This window comes from Diabrotica virgifera, chromosome 4 (assembly GCF_917563875.1).
Source record: "Diabrotica virgifera virgifera chromosome 4, PGI_DIABVI_V3a".
In the NCBI taxonomy this organism is placed as follows: Eukaryota; Metazoa; Arthropoda; class Insecta; order Coleoptera; family Chrysomelidae; genus Diabrotica; species Diabrotica virgifera.
The window spans coordinates 181,145,337-181,167,034 of NC_065446.1; the positions used below are offsets into that span (position 1 = coordinate 181,145,337).

General features: G+C 32.0%; 1 protein-coding gene across 1 annotated transcript in view; it reads right to left on the reverse strand.

Annotated features, from left to right (window-relative positions):
- The window catches only part of LOC114337879 (uncharacterized), a 214,308-nt gene extending 194,108 nt beyond the window's left edge, over positions 1-20,200 (reverse strand). The window contains exon 1 of the mRNA XM_050648609.1: positions 20,068-20,200. Coding sequence (XP_050504566.1) covers positions 20,068-20,109 — 42 coding nt within the window. The 5' untranslated portion in view covers positions 20,110-20,200. The remainder of the gene's footprint in view (positions 1-20,067) is intronic.
- Between the last annotated feature and the right edge of the window lie 1,498 nt (positions 20,201-21,698).

A 21,698-nucleotide genomic window follows, 5' to 3' on the forward strand; every position in this document is an offset into this window, starting at 1 on the left:
AGCAGTGAAGTGAAGTGAAGTGCAATGAAGTAGGTACTTAGCGATAAAGGCATATTTAAATAATCTGAGAGACTAGTTACTTATCACTGGATAACAAATCCAAATTTAAAATGAAGTAAAAGACAGACGTACTCTCAATCATGATTAGACTTAGGCAAATATGCAAATTGCATATTTTGCATATTATGCATAAAAATGCAAAAATTTCCAATTTTGCATATTTTTATATAAGTGTGCATAAAGTGCATATAATTTGGAATTTTGGTTGTAACTATAAATATCTCTTTATATTCAGATAACAAATAGATTGGAAATCTCAATATTTTATTTTGTTTTATAATTTCTAGGTATCCAAATTTTTGGTATCGCAATGTATTAACTAATAAAATATACCGGCTTATACATTTTGTCAAGTTTTGTCCTTGATACAAGGGTTCCAAAATTTGCCAGTTTGTACCTCTAGGTAAAAATTTTTATTTAGACAGTTTCATTTTTGTTGTCAAATAAGCACTGTCTTTGTAATTGTGAATAACTACTGTGCTTTGAAAATGCCAAAAATATACAGATCAGTACCATTTATAAAATCAAACTATAGTTTTGTTGAGAAAACTATTACCCAATTAGAATCTTCCAAATGATCATTGTTAGACAGTATATTTTTCATAAAAGAATTGGAATCATTGTGCCAAAACATTAAAAGTAATACATATTGGGAAGGAAATTTTCCAAAAATTTAAAGCAACCATGGAAATAAACAGTAGTTATCAGGTTCTTTCTGAAGTGATTCAAGTACAGGCTGGAACATTTTCCGAACCACTTAATTTAGAACCACCTATTGTCTTAAATTTGAAAAAAAAAATTGAAAATCTGGACAGCATTTGATAATTTAGTGTTACCACAATTTGAAATAATATCATTTATTTGTTGAAATACTTAAATATTTAATTACATAAGCTTGTTTTGTAAAATCCACAGGTAGGTACATGTTAATTAATAAAACATGTGAATATATTGTAAATATTTTTGTAAATAAAAAAATATTGTAAATAATGCTTTTATTATATGCATATTTTCTAGATAAATATGCATATTTTTGGGTAAAATACTGCATATTTATGCGCATATTTCATATTTTTTTATTTGCATATTTGCCTAAAGTCTAATCATGATAAATGATTGAGAGTACGTCTGTCTTTTACTTCATTTAACCCGGCACCTGCCACGTGGCTTTGCAAGGCGCCAACTGCCACGTGGGGTGCTGTGCTCACAGCACCCTTTAAATATGTTCTGTGATCTACTTGTTTAAAAAACAGAATAATGTGTTGTGTAACACAAGAATATAAATAAACATGTTTTATTAACTTATTAGCCACTAATATGTTACAAAAGTTAAAAAATAAAATGAAAAAGGTGTTATAAGCAAATTAGCAAGTACCGAGCCATAATAAATGAAGTCAAGTAAAATATCTAAAAAAATTAAGATTTAGTGAGTATAGAGTCTATATTAATAATTTAAATCAGTTATTTCAATAAAAAATGTAAATTTGACCTGTTTATCAAAAATACAAAAAAAATTAAAACTTAAAGTGCCAGATAATGACACCTCAATTCGACTTTATAGCTATAAGTTCAGAATGACACTAAATAACCACTTCAAACACTAACACATATATGCTATATAATATTATAGAAAGCTACTATGACGCACAGCTCGGTTACCAAACTTGAAATACCAAATATTTGATAAAAATGTGTTATGGGGTGCTGGTAGCACCCCACGTGGCAGGTGCTGGGTTAAAATAAACTCTCACATGCAACCCATTCAACAAATCCAAATTTATACATACACACTTTTTTACAAAAAAAATGCTTATAATTTTTATCTATTGATTGCATGTAGTAAATAAATTTTAATAGGTAAAAAAATACAGGATCTGCATGAGGGGTATGAGTAAAGCGTTAAGTTACATTATTATATAGTTAAATAAAAAAGAACCATGGAATTGAAATCTCCTAAATGTGTAATCCTTTTCTTTTATGTTTTACGGCGAATCACTCGATTGTATTGTACAACATTGTTATTTTGTTCCTTTTGTTTATGTTTTCCCAAATCCCAAAAGACTGGCAAAGTAACCTTATAGTGCCAATTTGCAAAAAAGGGAGAACACGTCAACTGAGAAAATTATAGAGCAATATGTTTATCATCGGTATGTTTTAAAATATACACCAAAATAGTAGAGAAGAGGCTAAGACCAGAGGTAGAAAAAGAACTTGGATAGGAACAAGCAGCGTTTAGACCAGAAAGACAGACAAACGATAACATTTACATCATTAGAAATATAATAGAAAGAATTATTGACTCGGGGGGAAAGCTCATTCTAGCGTTCAGAGATCTAAGGGCAGCATTCGACTCTATAGAAAAAAAATTATATGGAAATGCTTGCAGAACATGAAAGTACCAATTATACTGATAAAAATAATTGAAAGTATATACAGAGTAGTTAAAGGGCGTGTGCAGATAGCAGGAGATAGATCTGAAGAATTCAATTGGGAAAGAGGTATCAAACAAGGAGACAGTCTTAGTCCGCTGCTATTCATAATAGTCATGAATGAATTGACTAGAAATACTGGAGAAAGAACGAACCAAATACAGACAACAATAGGATACCTACCAAAAACTACAGCCAATAAAAATAGAAGCCTTATTGTATGCGGATGATATAGTCCTTATAGCAGATCCCGTGACAAAAATGCAAAAACTTATGGACAGGAGAAATAGAGAAATTAGAAATGGAAATAAACATCGAGAAAAGTAAAATAATGGTCATCGGCGAAAAGGAAGAAAATGAAGTAAATATAAAATGCAAAAATATTCATCTGGAAATAGTTACCGCATATGATTATCTTGGAAGTATAATTACCAATGATGGGAAAATAGACCTCGAAATAACAAACAGAACCAAAAAATCAAACAAACTGTACTACGCACTAGCGCCAGTTCTGAGGAAAAAATAATTGTCCCAGGAAACAAAAATTAAAATATATAATACGATTGTGATACCGACGATACTGTGTACGAGCGAGAATTGGACTTTACAGAAAAAGCATAATAGTAGGATAAATGCAATTGAGATGAGACATCTACGAGCTATAGCCGGAAAGACCAAATGGGATAGAATAAGAAATGAGGCAATAAGAGGGATAACTAAACAGGAACCGATAATGAATAAAATAATAAAGAGACAATTAAACTGGTATGGACATCTAATGAGAATGAAACCTAGTAGACTAACAAGGAAAGTTCACGAAACAAGGAATATTACAAAAAAGAAAAAAGGCAGACCGAGGAAAACATGGATACAGCAAATAATAGAAGCAGGAAAAATTAAACAGAAAACGCTAGAAGAAATGAAACTAATAGCACAAGACAGAAAAGAATGGAAGAGATGGGTGAATATGTAGCTAAACTTAACCCAAATCCGACACCTGAAAGGGTATAAGGAAGGGGAGAAAGAAAGAAAGTTTATGTTTTACGGTGAACCCTTCGACTTTCGACTGTACTTATTGTATGTCTTTTTATTTTGTTTTAGTTGTTAGTAATACACAGAAATACCTTGCTGTAGTCAGTGCTGTTAAATTTAATTCATACTATAATGTCATAAAAGTTGCAAAAAAACGTGAAAATTGCCAACTACGATATTTTGGCGGAATACAGATAGCCTGAAGATCATTCTGGAACCTAACCTGGCAAAGTATAGCACTCACGTCCGTGAATCACAATATTTCTTAGCAGTGATTATGAGCGGGAGAATGCTGCTCAGCGAATGAATGCAGGCCAGGCAGTCTGCTTAATCCTTCAAATTCCAAGCAAGCACGTGGTACCTAGTCGGTTAGATAAACCACCATGCAAGTTTTTACTATTTCTTGAGAAGTGCCCGTTGATCTGTCGCTTCCACTGAAAGGGATTAAGCAGGTATGATTTGTTTTATACATCACTACAATGCGATCTCAAGAACAGAATATGTGCAACCAGCGACTGGCTGACAAAAGGGCAAATGAGCTTCTCTGCATTGTGTGCTACAATGAACTGTGCCGGGATGCTGGGATGTACTCTATTCAGGTGGGAGAGGAAGAGACCTAATGTATCTTTACCATGGGACCAAATGAAGAAAGTGTCATCAACGTACCTTAACCAGCAGGTGGGTTTGAGATTTGATGATGACGGGGCTATTGTTTCAAAATATTGCATGTAGATCTCAGCTATTAAGGTAGAGAGAGGGGCACCTTTGATTTGACGATATAAATGATTTTGGAATGAAAAGTATGTATTAGTCCTGCAGTGTTTTATAAGAGATAATGTGTCTTGGGGAATTTGATGGTTAGAGTTCAAGATGAAAATGGTTTCATCAATAGGGATGTTGGTGAATATCGAAACAATGTTAGAGCTAACTATGCTCTCCTTTTAAACCAAGAAAAGTAATTCAAATTTACCGCGCCGTAATGCTTGTTTGTAATTGGTCCAACCTCAGGCAAGTTTACTACACTGTTAAAAAATTTTGACAATAATGACATGAAATTTTAACATTATTGGCATTTCATAGGTTAATTAAATTATATCCACGATTTTTTGTGTTTGTGCGTTATTCCTTTAATTTTTAGATTTTTAGTCTACTTTTATATAAAAAACAGTTATAGACCAGGGCGCATCTGTAAAAATATTAGTACATTTGGACGTTGAGAGGCGACTCGAATTTTTTTGCAGAAATTGCTTGAAAATATTCAAATAACAATATTTGAGTTATCCTCCCTCTCAAAAAGGTCCGGAACATTGTTTAAATAATCAAAATGTCAAAAAATGAAGGAAAAATTCGATTTTTTTCTTGGTTTTTTGATTATAACTTTAAAAATATTCATTCCCGAGAAAAGTTGTGCAAACATAAAAGTTGCATAATTAAATTTCCTACAATATAGAATTAGTTAGCAATTTAAAAAATAGTCACCCTTGTTGCAAAATACCAATAATTGTGAAAAAAACATACAAAAACAAGAATTCGCATTTTACGTTTTTCAACCATTTATGCTACACTTAGGACCTTCATATTTCACCCCGAAAAACTTTATGATACAGTAAAACAATAATGTAAATTTCATTAAGATCGGTTTTATAGACTTTGCAAAATAATTTTTGCAATCCAGCTTTCGTAAAAACAAATTCATTTTTTCAAAATGTTACAGGGCAGAAAATAAAGCAGATGGCAAGTTGAAAATTTTTTTGCGTATAGAAGTGTACTGTACTTTTCATTTGCAATTTTGCAAAATTAAAATCAATTCACACCAGGGCGTCAGGAATTTTTTTAAATAAACATTAATTATTGGTGCTACGCGCAGGACAGCGGATAGTTTGCTCTGATTGGGCATACCATTGACCTTTGATAACGATTGATACATTTTAATTTTATTACATTTCGATATAAATAAATAAATTTGTTTATTGCAAAATAAAAACACATACTCTATCCTTTAAAATAACACTTTTATTAGCAAAAACTTTCTTTGTTCATATATTTTACCTTAAATAATAAAAGTTTATTATTTTTAAACATATGCAGTTGTTTAAACAATATTTCACAAACAATAATAAAATTAGTTTGATTTTTGTGGAATTAAAATATTAAAATACAACAAAATATAGAGTAAGAAAATAATATATTAGATAAAGATTGGAAGAAATTTTGGTGGAAATCAACTTGTGTGAATTGAACACCGCTGTCCTGCTCGTAGCACCAAAAATTATTGTTTATTTCAAAAATTTTCTGACGCCGTGGTAATTATTCGATTTTAATTTTGAAAATTGCAAATGAAAGATACAGTACACTTATATAAGCAAAAAAAATCAACTTGCTATCTGCTTTATTTTCAGTCCTGTAACATTTTGAAAAAATTAATTATTTTTGCGAAAGCTGTATTGCAAAATTTATTTTGCAAAATCTATTAAACCGATCTTAATGAAATTTGCAGTGTTGTTTTACTGTATCATATAATTTTTCTGAGTGAAATATGAAGGTCCTGAGTGTAGCATAAATGGTTGAAAAAGGTAAAATGCCAATACTTGTTTTTGTATGGTTTTTTCGCAATTATTGCTATTTTGCAACTAGGGTGACTATTTTGTAAATTTTTAGCAAATTCTATATTGTAGGAAATTTCATTACGCAACTTTTATGTCAGTACAACTTTTCTCGAAAAGGAATACTTTTAAAGTTATAATCAAAAACGGAGAAAAAATCGAATTTTTCCTTCAATTTTTGACATTTTGAATATTTAAACAATGTTCCGGACCTTTTTGAGAAGGAGGATAACTCAAATGTTATTATTTGATTTATTTTCAAGCAATTTCTGCAAAAAAATTTGAGTCACCTCTCAACGTCCATCTCAAAACAGATGCGCCCTGGACTATTATTATTAGACCTCTTTAGCGATGTATTAGTATAATATAATATGTACGGGTTGCTGTCGTAGGCCGATATGATCAACCAAAAAAGAAGATGTATTTGGTGATTTTTCTAGTGAGTTTCTTGGGTGTGAATCTGGCTTTTTAGTTTAGGCCGCACCTACATTGGATCCGATTTTCTCCGATCAGATCAGATCCGACGTCGGCCGACGTCGGAATAGAAAATAAACCCATAGTATTAAATGGGGGTGCCTACATTGGATCCGTTTTTCTCCGATCCGATCAGATCAGATCAGATCCGACGTCGGCCGACGTCGGAATAAAAAATAAACCCATAGTATTAAATGGGAGTGCCTACATTGGATCCGTTTTTCTCCGATCCGATCAGATCAGATCAGATCCGATATCGGCCGACGTCGGGAGTAGCTTCTCCTATTCTCATCGAGAAGTGTTTGGTTTCATTCCGATTGGTTGCAAGTTGAGTTGCAATTTTAGTTGCAAGTTGGCTGCAAGTTGGTTGCAAGTTGGTTGCAAATTGGTTGCAAGTTGGTTGCAAAATGGTTGCAAACTGGTTGCAAACTGGTTGCAAACCGGTTTCAAACTGGTTTCAAACTGGTTGTAAGTTGGGGGTTGCAAGCTAACATGTTTAAATATATTAAATTCATCATCTCCTTAACACATCTTCATCGGAACTCATTGTCGGTGGTCGGTGGTCGGAAGATTACTGAACCAATGTAGGCACCCTCGCCGGAAAACCGGTCTGAATCGGATCTGATCTGATCGGAGAAAGACGGATCCAATGTAGGCACCGCCTGTCGGATCGGATCGGATCTGATCTGATCTGATCTGATCGGAGAAAATCGGATCCAATGTAGGTGTGCACTTACTCGTCTTCGTTTAAAAATAAACCATAGTATATCTTAGGGCGAAATAGAAATATTTATCAGAAGATCAATAAAATTGAAAGAATTTTTGACAAGGCGTTTTCGGCTGATGGTTGTAGCGATAAGGCGAGATGTTTCGTCAATGTTTGAGTTAGGCAGTTGTATGAACTGACGATGGGTCTTAGGGCGACGTTGGAATTATGGATTTTTGTAACATCGTATATTCTTGAAATTCGGGACGATTTTTCCCTGTGACTTGAGGATTTTGTTATGTCTGAAGGTAGAGTGGACTTATTTATGATGGATTTGGTCATTTTTTCTAGATAGGTACTGGGGTCGTTTTGGACGCATTTGTATTTTGTGGAATTAAGAAGTCTGAAAATTTTGTCGAAATAATTAGACGGTAATGACAGTGGCATTACCTTTGTCGGCCGGAAGAATGACAATGTCATGGTGGTTATAGAGTGCTTTAAGTGCACGTCTATCTGAAAGACTGGTATATTTGTCGGTGGGGGTTTCGAAGTACGGAGAATTCTGGCGACATTTGGTCTGGCAATTTCGGCTTAGTCGGAAGGAAGATTAGAAACAGCTTCTTCAGTATGTCAAATTATTTTCTCAGCTTTGGTAGCTGAATCGGATATGTGGATATCTGAGAAATTACGTACAACAGTACAAGGTTGTTGATTTCAAGGGGGCTGTGGATTTTACTGACAAATACGTTAGGCCAGTTTGCGGTTCTGGGTGTGGGTTTGGTGAGAAAAGCGGTCGAAAAAAATTCGAAAAATCGCACGTATTTTAAAGACCTCAATATCCAATTACACTTTAATATACTATTTTCTATACAAATTGGAAAAAAATCCTTTGTAAAAGGTATAAAATTTTATTAAAATCGCTTTAAAGGGTTACATCAAAACAAAACGTTTTCGATTTTATAAAAAAATCATCATTAGTGTTAGATAGACTGGATGCTAGCTGAGTCACCAAAAAAATACTCGGGTAAAAACCCTTTAAATATAACATGGATGCATTAAAGGTGCATACTTAAATAACATGCCTTATGATGGATACATGGCAACAAGGATAATGTCCGATGTCCTTAGGTAATGTATTGAATTTTCCAACACGTGGGATGCAAATTGAGTTGTTTACATTCCAATGACTTATTCCATCATAAGGCATTTTATTCAAGTATGCAACTATAATGCATCCATGTTATATTTAAAGGGTTTTTACCAGAATATTTTTTTTGGTGGTTCAGCTAGCATCAAGTCTATCTCATACTGATGATGATTTTTTTATAAAATCTAAAACGTTTTGTTTTGATGTAGCCCTTTAAAGTGATTTTAATAAAATGTTATACCTTTTACAAAGGATTTTTTTTCCAATTTTTCTGATTGATGGTATACAGCTAACTACAGGAAAAACATTTTTTCACCTACCTCTACCGAAAGTATACTTTTCCGGACCTGATTGTAGGGAGCAAAGTTGTACTTTTCCTCCCTAGGGAGGAAATCCTAGGGAGGTATCGTCTGGGTACTTTGCATTCTCCATACTATTAGTATTATTAGGATTATTATTATTAATAATACTAATAGTATTATTTTGCATTTTGACAACGACACTCGACTTGGGCGGCGAAACGTTAATAAATTAATTTTTTTTTGGTAAAATTGTGGCTTATTTTCCATCGAAAATACTTAATTATAAAAATGCCACAAGGAAATGGCTTCAGGCATAGGTTTGCTATCTCTGTCTCAACTAAAAATCTTCCGAGAGCTAGTCCTATTTTTACTGTGGTTATTTTTACTTGGGACAGAGATAGCAAACCTATGCCTCTCTGATAATGCCTCTAATAAGAGGAAAAAATCGTCGATTTAAAGTGCTGGTTTGCGCTCTCTGAACTAAGTGAAGATTAGGACAGTTTTGCCTTCGCATTGCAACTGAATGAAAATTGTATATATTTTTATTTTATAAATTATTATGCATCACAGTTGATCACTTCTATTTTTTATTAATTTGGTGGAAAATTACAATTCTTGTACGTGCAGTTAATACATTTATAACAATTAGTTAGTTTCGTGCTTTCACCACACTTTGACCAGAAACCAAACTTTGGCCCACTTTGACATATTTTTTTTTGTTTTAGTAGTTGCTTAGGCAATTTCTCCTACCTTCGTGATTATTTCTTGATATAGGTAATATTTATTTTCATTTTTACCCAAAATTGTTGAAACTTCTGGTGTTTCTGGTGAGTTGTAGAGAACAATATCGTATTATACGCAGCGCAAAATGGAGATTTTAGCGCCTAACTTTCATGTATTGCGGTAAGATAGATCTGCTATTTTTGCACCTTGTACAATAAATAACTATCATACTATAGAAATAATTTAAATAATATGCTTTGACATGATAATATCCGTCGAATTTGAATAATATTATAATATTTAGGTAAGTGTTTTCCAAATTTCTAAGTAACAAATTTAAATCTTATAACAATATATTAGGGCTGTATTGGCACATCTTTATTATTTGCCAATTAATGCAATAGGCAAGTAAAACGAAAATACAGCCGAACCATATTCTAGTCCAACCAGAGAGTGCAGCAAGCACCTTTACCGGTTTCGAAACTTATTAGTCTCTCATCAGGTGGCACATCATTTTCAATTTCGTTTTGCAACGAAATTAACAATGGTTATTCATTTTTGATTTACATTTACTCTGATTGGAGTATGAAGGGAACCATTCTCGTTGAAACTTTACCGTGCTGAGCAGATAAGACGTGAATTGTAAATTGTAGAATTCCCTCATCTTCCTTAGTCTTAGCATCCGTATGGCTTGGAAATTGTAGAAGCCTCGGAGGTGTAACCAGAGAAGGTTCCCATTGTTTTCATTCTGGTGGGATGTAGAATAGCATTATGTTGTTTTATATGCCATTAGAGTGAAAACCTAGTCTTTTTGCTAGCAGTTGCCGCTAGGGCATCTATGCCATTTCGTTCGTTGCAATCCGGGACTACACGCTGGGGGTTTGTTTTGGTTGGATCAGAGAGAGCAGCATGTGTGCCTCCTGATGAGAGGTTAATATGTTTCGAAACCGGTAGAGGTGCTTCCTGCACTCTCTGATTGGCCTAGAATATGGTTCGGCTGTATTTTCGTTTTGCAACGAAATTGAAAATGGTTATTCATTTTTGATTTACATTTATTCTGATTGGAGTATGAAGGGAACCATTCTCGTTGGAACTTTACCGCGCTGAGCAGATAAGACGTGCATTGTAAATTGTAGAATTCCCTCATCTTCCTTAGTCTCAGCATCCGTAGGGCTTGCAAATTGTAGAAGCTTCGGAGGTGTAACCAGAGAAGGTTCCCATTGTTTTCATTCTGGTGGGATGTAGAATAGCATTATGTTGTTTTATATGCCATTAGAGTGAAAACCTAGTCTTTTTAAATTATTTTAATTTGAATATTTCTTAACTGTTACTCGTTCTGTGAAATTTTATAACAATTTTATTCTATTTACTAAATATCACAATTCGACTTTGCTTATTTTTTCCCAATTGTTTAGGACTGTTATAATTGTTAAAACAAAAATTATAACAATATGATAATTCAAAACCATTATTACTCAAAATTGAGATTGGCACAAAACTTGGCAACGTCGCGAATCGTCCCTATAGTAAAATTATCCACTTCTACAGCTAATAGTCTAAGAGCTAGTGAACCCTCCGACTAACGGTCGTCCTGTAAGGCTAGAAATTTGTCTAGTGATAATTCATACCAGGCCTGGCAGGCATCAGCGGTGCAAGTGTATCTACCAGGTGAATCGAAAAGTGCAAATTTAGGGGGTAAAATAAACTTTCTCCTGTAAGGTTTAAATTTAAGTATGTGTTTGAGTAAGTCAGTTAGAAGAAATGTGTACAATTACAGGCGATTCTGAAGAGCAGAAGACCATGCCAGGCGAGGGGAAAGATTAGGGGTTTTTCCTAAAATTATTCTTTTTGCGTCGAACAATTTTTTTTAGGTTTTTTGAATCATTCCAAACAAAAAAGGTCTTTAGTGATTTTTTTCTCTTAAGTTAACAGTTTTTGTTACATAAGCGATTGAAAATTTTGAAAATTACGAAATCGGCGATTTTTAACCCTAAATCGGACATTTATCTAAAAATTTCAATGTTGTCAAGGAACATAGATATTCTTTAAACTTTAATTGATGAAATCCCGAAGAGTTTTTTGCAATAAAATATCGAAAACCCCTTTGTTTTTTTAATTGCTAATCAAGCGGGCGCGACACTGTAGTATAAGTGAGGACGTTTGAGTTTGCATAAATTCATTATCTCGAGAATGGGCAAATTTCAAGAGAAATCCTCAGATAGGTCGATTTTTATTTTTGAATTAGGACTTTTTGGCATATATATATAATACTAGTGACGTCATCCATCTGGGCGTGATGACGTAATCGATGATTTTTTTAAATAAGAGTAGGAGTTGTGTGATAGCTCATTTAAAAGGTTATTTAATTCTCTATTCAGTAATATAAACATTAACATAATTATTTACACAGGGTGTACAAAAAAATTTTTCTTCTATTTGTCAAATTTAATCAAAGTTAATTTAATAAAAAAAATTTTTTTTGTATACCCTGTATAAATAATTATGTTAATGTTTATATTAGTGAATAGAGAACTAAATAACCATTCAAATGAGCTATCACGCAACCCCTACTCTCATTTAAAAAAATCATCGATTACGTCATCACGCTCAGATGTATGACGTCACTAGTATTATATATATGCCAAAAAGTCCTAATTTAAAGATAAAAATCGACCTGTCTGAGGATTTCTCTTGAAATTTGTCCATTCTCGAGATAATGAATTTATGCCAACTCAAACGTCCTCACTTATACTACAATGTCGCGCCCGCTTGATTAGCAATTAAAAAACAAAAGGGTTTCCGATATCGTATTGCAAAAAATTCTTTGGGATTGCATCAATAAATATTTAGAAAATATCTACCTACCTTGGTAACTTTGAAATTTTTAGATAAATGTCCGATTTAGGGTTAAAAATGGCCGATTCCGCAATTTTCAAAATTTTCAATCGCCTATATAACAAAAACTATTAACTTAAGAGAAAAATCACTAAATACCTTTTTTTTTGGAATGATTCAAAAAAACCTAAAAAAAATTGTTCGATGCAAAAAGAATAATTTTAGGAAGAACCCCTAATCTTTCCCCTCTCCTGGCAAGGTCTTATGCTCTTCAGAATCGCCTGTCATTGTACACATTTCTTCTAAATGACTTACTCAAACACATACTTAAATTTAAACCTTACAGGAGAAAGTTTATTTTACCCCCTAAATTTGCACTTTTCGATTCACCTGGTAGATATACGTGCACCACTGATGCCTGCCAGGTCATGGTTTTTAGCCTTGGTGTGCTATGAATTATCACTAGAAAAATTTCTAGCCTTACAGGACGACCGTTAGTCGGAGGGTTCACTAGCTCTTAGACTATAAGCAGTTGTCGACGAACTGAACGCGTCCTGTCATAATTTGAAATTTGCTACCGCGAAACGTCTATTCCTATTTCGGTTCATCTCTAGGATAGTCCTAGTACGACAGAATTACTAACTTCACAGAAGCGAAACTGAGGCAGAAATCGGTAACATAATTTTCATGGGCATTCGCTACGTATGTAAGTGGTGCAACCTCACTTTTGCGACTGACAGTGACAGTTGTTCATAGTTAAATTTTCTTAAAATTTATATTTATATATTTTTATTTTATATTTTATTTATACCTATTTTATAGTTAAATTTTATATTTAATAATTTAAGTAATAACTACTTTTCAAAAATATCACATCATTTGGAATGGTCTATTCCATAGAACATCAAGTAGTACTTTATGTTCTAAGATATATTCTCTGTAAGTGGTGCTCAAGGTCAAATATTTCGGTTCCAACAAAATCAATGGAAACGGCAGTCAGATTCGCTTTTCTGTGTAGTTAGTAATTCTGTGGTAGTACCTACTCCATTCGTTCTTATAAAAATTTTTCGGTTTTTCAGTAAATTTTCCAAGCATGCTTGTTTTCTTGATATCCCACTTGTACAGCGGTTGTGGTATATTCAATTTAGGAACCGGCTTTCTCAATGACCATGCCCTTTAAGGTATCAAAATAATAATATGATAGGCCCAGATACGCAAATTACTCATAGCTATAAACTATATAATTTAGAGGATAAATATTATTTAAATAACCTTTGCATGCATATATTCATCCCACTATTAAATGACCTCAAATAAAATATTTAATTTTGGATTATTACTACAAAATGTATACTCTGGGATCAAAATTACAATGGATACTGAAGTATAAATCACTTAATGAAGTTTTTTTTTACAAAACTACAACGTTTAAGTAGCGTTAAAAATTATAGAATATACAGGAAAGGATTAGTTATAAATTAAATTATAAGGTATTTTCTGTATTGGCAGTTACTTGATGAAAATTTACAATAATATAATAAAAAATAGCAAAAAAAACACAACACGGATTTTAAATTTTCATAAAATATATCAGCTTGGCTGGTTTCGCTTTCATCAAATTTTATGCAGTATTAGCCTAATAAAATAAAAAAAAATTAAAATGTAATTCCGTACAGGTTGGAATAAATTGTATATCGAAGTTTAGGTGAATACAGACGATATTTTCAAAAAAGTATCCAAATCATATGAGTGGATCATTGTTTAAATAATTAAAAAGGGGTCATTTTTGCACAATATTTACTCTTTTAAATGCTGAGGCAATTTACATTTTAATGAAGGTCTTTAGGATTTTTTTGTGCAAAGCTGAATTATAAATCTTTTATCTAAGACTTACCAAATTAAATTCGACCCCCTATTTATTTAAATAATTATATACAAATTTTAAAAATCAAATTTGCAAAAAAAAATATTATTTTCGTTTTAAATAAGTGCTATAAATTATTTTATTTAATAAGAGAAGTAGGGGTATCTTACCAGTATTAAGCAAAAAAATTGGTTAAAAAATATTTAATAATTTATAAGATATTTAATTTGTTTATTAAATGTTACTCAACTCAACTGGCAAGCGGATTTGAGTATTGGCAAGAGTTGAGGATGGTCGTGTTTTATTTGCTGTCATGGATAAACAACTCGATAGCGGGCTTTATCACGGAAACCATTTAGATATTTGATGTAAATTGATTTAGGATTGATTTAGGAATATTTAGTGTTGTGAATGTTGTTTTGTGTACAAAGGACACAGAAGTTTTTTTTGATTTAACATTTTGCGATCGTTAAGTGATTTTTAATTATTGGTGTTTAGGAATTAATTAAGATTGGTCTTTTAATTTAAAAGACTTGCAAGTGAATGTGAATGTTTGGAATTAAGCCTTTAAGGAATTTGGGATGAAGATAAATATTGAAAAAACAGAAGCTGTGGTAATCTCTAAAACTCAAGAAAATATAAATGTAAAGCTGAATAATGAGACCATTACACAAGTAGAGGACTTCAAGTATCTAGGATCAACAATGAATGAGCAAGGAAATATAGAACCAGAAATAAACAGCAGGGTAATGAGTGCAACAAAATTATACTATGCACTAAATAAAAGTTTTATTAGGAAGAAAGAAGTAAACCTGAAAACAAAAATGAAATTATTTCAAACTGTAAACGAAGCCGGTGCTACTCTACGGTAGTGACACGTGGACAGTGAACTACATCCGTCTACTGTACTATAAAATAAGAAAATGCTTAGCGCAAACACAGTACTGCATTCTTTCTAAGGAGGAAGAAGGTAATAAGAACTACATCTGTAGTAAAATTCAAGCATTTAAAATGAGATATTTACTTGCGGTATCCGGGGTGACCAGACGTGATCGTATAAGAAATGAAGATATACGTGAAAGGTGCGGTGTTGGAAGGACCTTAGACAGACTTGAAACGAAACAGTTATCGTGGTTCGGACATATGGCGAGAATTAGTGAAGGTAGAACTGTAAAGAGGGTATGGAAAGCGGCATCTGACAACAAACGACGAAGAGGCAGGCCAGCAAGAACGTGGAACACAAATATTGGAAAGGCTTGCGTAAAAAAGAAATATTGGGTGGAGAGAAGGAGAAAGACTAGCTAATGACACAAAGGCATGGAGACGTTTGATTTCTCCACTTACCTTGACACCGTAAGGTACAAGAGGACGGCTTAAGTAAGAAAGTAATGGTACTATATTTTCAATTGCAAAAATGTGGTTGTTACCAAAAGAATAAGAATCTTTGTAAAATCTCAAAACTTTTATTTTTTATGTGTTGTTTCGATAAATGTATTAATAAATTACAATTTCAATTCAACTGCCTTCTAAAATGGCATTTGAAAATTGTTCTAATTTGATTATAATTTGTTTCTTTTTAATAACGTGACGGGGATTAAACATTTTGAAATGTTGTTCCGATAATCGGGATTCCTGGAAATTTTTCACTAATTAACAAATTTGTTTGTGTTTTTTCTTCTTCTTTTTTTTTCTTACAGTAAAAGATATAGATTTGCTTATAGAGGGGGTTTCATTAGAAATGTCCAATTTTTAAGTTGTAGATTCCAGATTTCAAAATATTAAGATTTAACCAAAATCGCCAAATACGCTTTTGGTAATAGACGGAAACCTGTTTTTAACATAATTCCATAGGGTGTATAGTACTTACACTTTCTACCAAGTATGAAAAGAATACGTCAAATAGTTTTAAAATACTGAGCAATAGTAATTTTTAAATTTTTAAATAAAACACCCTGTAACTCAATAAGGGGCCATGTTTTATTTAAGTGATTTTGGTTAAATCTTAATATTTTGGGGTCTAGAATCTACAACTCAGAGGTTGGACATTCTTAACGAAACCCCCGCTATAAGCAAAAATATATATAAGAAAAAAAACGACAAAAAATTAAGAGAAAACGGCAGTTTTGTTTTAATTTGTTTCAGAGTTGGACCACCATCTCCAGATAGCTATTTCTGCATCCCATGCGTCCTCGGTGGAGCTATGCAGTCACAACTCTGAAACAAATATTAACAACCCTGACTATTTAAGGCGAACCATCGAGATGCAATGATTCCACCTTTTGAGACGCAATCTAGCGACATCTCTCGCAATACGAGGAAAACAACGAAAAGCCCCAGATACAAAGTTTACTACTTTTTAAACAATTAGAATAATTGAAATTAAAAATATAATAAACAATATTTTAAATCTAAGACTTTTCGCTAATAAACTGCTTTCTGGCTGCATCCTGTATCTCAGGTTTTTACAATATATAAAAAAAAAATAATATATATAAAAAACATAAAGACAAAAAAATTGTTAATTAGTGAAAAATTCCCAGAAACCCGATTATCGGAACGGCACTTCAAAATATTTAATCCCCGTGACGTTTTTAAAATAACAAATTATAAACAAATTAGGAAAATCTTCAAATGCCATTTTAGAGGGGAGTTAAATTGAAATTTGAATTTATCAATACATTTGTGGAAAACATACATAAAATAAAAGTAATAAAAAAGATTTTATATTCTTTTGGTAACAACCGCGTTTTGGCAATTGAAAATATAGTAAGATTTAATAAACAAATTAAATATCTCATAAATTATTAAATATTTTTTGATTAATTTTTTTATTAATACTGGTAAATTACCGCAACTGCTTCTATTAAATAAAATAATTTATATTGCTTATTTAAAACGCAAATAATATATCTTTGCAAATTTGATTTTTAAATTTTATATATAATTATTTAAGTAAATAGGGGGTCAAATTTTATTTAGTAAGTCTTAGGTAAAACATTTGTCCTTCAGATTTGTAGAAAAAAACCCTAAAGGCCTTCAATAAAACGTAAACTACCTCAGCATTTAAAAAAGTAAATATTGTGCAAAAATGACCTCTTTTTAATTATTTAAACAATGATCCCCTCATATGATTTTAGTACATTTTTGAAAATATCTCTTGTATTCACCTAAACTTTGATATAAAATTTATTTTAACTTGTACGAATTTACATTTTGATTTACATGTAGTGTAATCTTATTTTACTAGACTATATGTAGTCCCTAATATAACGGAACATTGAATTTATTGCTGTTTTTTTTATTAATTTATTATTGGAACAGAGACTCTCTGGATATCTACATAATCTAGAAAATATTATTAACACAAAGAAAAAAACAAGAATGGAAAACTATTCGTAGTTTTTATGTAATTTAAACTGCAGTACAAAAAGCGCACAACTTTTTAACATAAATATACAGTCGAACCCGCTTATCGGAATAGCCTTCGTGCCAAAGAAAAAGTATTCTTATAACCCGGATATTCTAATAAATAACCCATCATTGGTGGCTAGTGGAAACATTTCGGAAACTCAAATTTATATTCCTTAAAGCGGGATATTTCTATAAGAGGTATTCTATTAAGCGGGTTCGACTGTATTTACAAGATAACTTAAATGACAAATGGTTGCCAATGTGAGTCCATAATACTGGCGTATTGGAAATGAGTCAAAACTCATAATCTTAAGTAGATTTAGTTGTGTTAGAGTTGGGCTACCGTTTTCAAGGCTTACAATATAATATGTCCAATATGTTATCAAACAAAAACTTGTACTGGGACCTGATGTTGGGGCGTTTACTGTAAGCCTTGAAAGTATTAGCCTAAATCTAGCACCAATAAAAAATACTTACGATTGTGATCGTTAACTAATTTCCTGTACTTCAGTATCACATGTTTCTAAAAAAATGTATGCTAGAGATAAAGGCATTCTTGGAGAATAGGATAGCAATATCCTCTTTGAATAAAGCAACCATCAAACTAAGAGCAGATGGAGCCACACCCCAATGAGGAGTATATTCACCTTTACTTTGGGAAATTTTGGTAGATGATCTTCTCAAAAATCTGTTCACAGAAGATATCTGTCTAGGATACGCTGACGATATTGCAATTGCCGCAAAGGGCAAATTTGTCCAGGTAGTATCTGGGAGAATACACACCTAGCCTAAATATATTCGATAATGGTGTGAACAAGAGAGATTGATAGTCAATGCTGAAAAGACACAAGTCGTCAAATTCACAAAAAGACAGCATTACAAAGCTTCATACCACCGGTGCTAAGAGGAACAAACATTTTAGTTGCCAAAGGCACAAAATACCTGGTGGTATATTTTGACCAAAAGTTTACGTTTACATGGAATAATTACATAACAAAAAACATACAGAAAGCTACTGTGTCGTTGGTCAGACGTAAAGAATATGCGGTTAGGAATGGGGCACAACCCCAAAATAATCTTATGGTTACTCACAAGGATTATTAAACAAATGATAACCTATGGGTCTGTGACGTGGTGGATAAAGATGCAGTAAGTGGAACCAATAAAATTGCTAAGTAATACATATAGAAATGCTGGCATGTCTGTGTATTACGGAGGCCATAACAACAACTTCTGCAGCGGCGTTTGAAGTCTTTTTAACTACCAATACGAGTATAAACTACACCAAGGAGTTTTTTACTTCACATTAAGTTATTTGCATATTATATTTATATGTATATTAATATTATTATACAGTATGGTGCAAATGTTTGGAATAAATTCGTTATGTTGTAAGTTAGCGACTTTAAGGAAAATTCCTTAAAGAGGTCGATTTTTATTTTTAAATCATGATTTTTTACAGTTATATCATACTAGTGACGTCATCGATCTGGGCGTGATGACGTAATCGATGATTTTTTTAAACGAGAACAGGGGTCGTTTGCTAGCTCATTTGAAAGGCTATTCAGTCCTCTATTCAGTAATATAAACATTGGTATAATTATTTATACAAGGTGTCAAAGAAAATTATTTTGAATTAAATTAATTGACACAAAAAGAAAAATGTACGTAATTTGTTTAATTAAAAATACATTCTACTGCTGTTAGAATACAGAAAAAAATGTTTACTTCATAAATAAACATTGCTTTTCGCTTAATTCAATGTTCAAATTTGACAACTTGAACATTGAAATTAAGCGAAAAGCAATGTATAATTATGAAAAACATTTTTTTCTATTTTCTGACAGCAGCAGAATGTATTTTGAATTAAACAAATTACATACATTCTTCTTTGTGTGTGAATTAATTTAATTCACAAAATTTTTCTGGACACCCTGTATAAATAATTATGTTATTGTTTTTATTGCTGAATAGATAATTGAATAACCTTCCAAATGAGCTACCACACGACCCCTATTCTCATTTAAAAAAAATCGTCGATTACGGTATCACGCCCAGATGAATGACGTTACTAGTATGATATATTTATATGTCAGAAAATCCTAATTTAAAAATTAAAATCGACCTCTTTCAGGATTTTTCCTTAAAGTCGCTGGTTTAGGAAATAACGAATTTATTACAAACATTTGCACCATACTGTATGCAAGGCATTATTATATTGGTATAGGTATATGCAAGACATAATTAAAATTTGTCAATCTTCGATTTTCGATTTTCACAATCGTTTTTAAATTTTTTATGGATTATAATAACTTATTTATTTGCATTACATAAAATGCGGATTGATCTCATATAAATATATCTAACATTTAATTTAAATGTGGATTATTAAAAAATATATAAATATAATAAGCTAACCTGTTTTAAAAATTAAATCATCTATTACTTAATTTTTTTTATAGATTTTTGATATTTACTTACCAAAAAAATTAGAATCGAAGAATAACACCACGTTAACCACATATCGACTGAGTCAAACCTTCGCTGAACATTGTAATAAATAAAAATCACTTCCGCGGAAATGCAACTATTTTCAATGTCAAACGCAAATAATGATACAATAAAATCATTTTATAATTATATCCCAACTACAATGAAAACTTAATTAACGCATCTCATGGGAAAGCAAGAAAATTTTGTTTGTTATTTATATAGAATGTCACATATTATAATAAATTACTATCTGTGTTCTATTGAGAAACATAAAAAATTCGTCTGGACAACAGAACTGAGCATGCATTTTACAGATCTCTCTGAATCTGAATCTGAATTCTGAATGACCAACTCGAGATAAACAGCTCCCCACTCCTCAACCTCTTCAGTTAAAGACTTTAAAATGGCAAACCCATAGTAATCTAAATCATTTGAGAAAGCCACTCTGCCGAAACAGCTGTAGTCACATAGTTGTAATAAATTTTGTGGAAGTATAGAAAACAAAGTAGTCCAGAAAGCCACTGCGCATCCGCTAGGAAAAATATTCTAATTCGGATTTTTTGCACAATCTTACTCAAAAAGGACTCCTTTTAACAAATTTCCATGTTGCCAGGACCAAAAGGTGGTCAAAAATTTTTTAAATGTTTTTTTTTTTGTTTTTTTCCTAAAATTATTTTTATTGCATGGAAAGAGTTTTTTTAGGTTTTTTGGATCGTTCCAAACAGAAAACGTCTTTAGTGACTTTATTCTAAAAATGATAGTTTTTGACATATAAGCGATTAAAAATTGAAAAATTGCGAAATCGGCCATTTTTAACCCTCAAAGACTATGTGAAAAACTGAAAATTTGAATGTTGCCAAGGTAGGTAGACATTCTTTAAACATCGATTGATGAAATCCCGAAGAGTTTTTTGCAATACAATATTCAAAACTCCTTTGTTTTTTAATTGCGAATCAAGCGTGCGCGACACTATTTTCCACCGACAGTATGGTGCAAATGAAAGGAATAAATTCGTTATTTCGAAAATCGGCGACTTTAAGGAAAAATCCCAAAACAGGTCGATTTTTATTTTTAAGTTATGATATTGTGGCATATATGGTATACTAGTCACGTCATCCTTCTGGGCATGATGACGTAATCGATGATTTTTTTAAATGAGAATAGGGGTCGTGTGGTAGCTCGTTTGAAAGGTTCTTCAATTCTCCATCAAGTAATGTAAACATTTACATAATTTTTTATACAGGGTGTCCTTCTACTTCTTTTTTTGTCAAATAATTTAATTTAATAAAAATTTTTTGGACACCCTGTACAAATAATTATGTAAATGTTTATATTACTAAATAGAAAATTGAAAAACCTTTCAAATGAGCTAGCACACGACCCCTATTCTTATTTAAAAAAATCATCGATTACGTCATCACTTCCAGATGGATGACGTCACTAGTATACCATATATGCCACAATATCATAACTTAAAAATAAAAATCGACCTGTTTCGGGATTTTTCCTTAAAGTCGCCGGTTTACGAAATAACGAATTCATTCCTTTCATTTGCACCATACTGTCGGTGGAAAATAGTGTCGTGCGTGCTTGAATAGCAATTAAAAAACAAAGGAGTT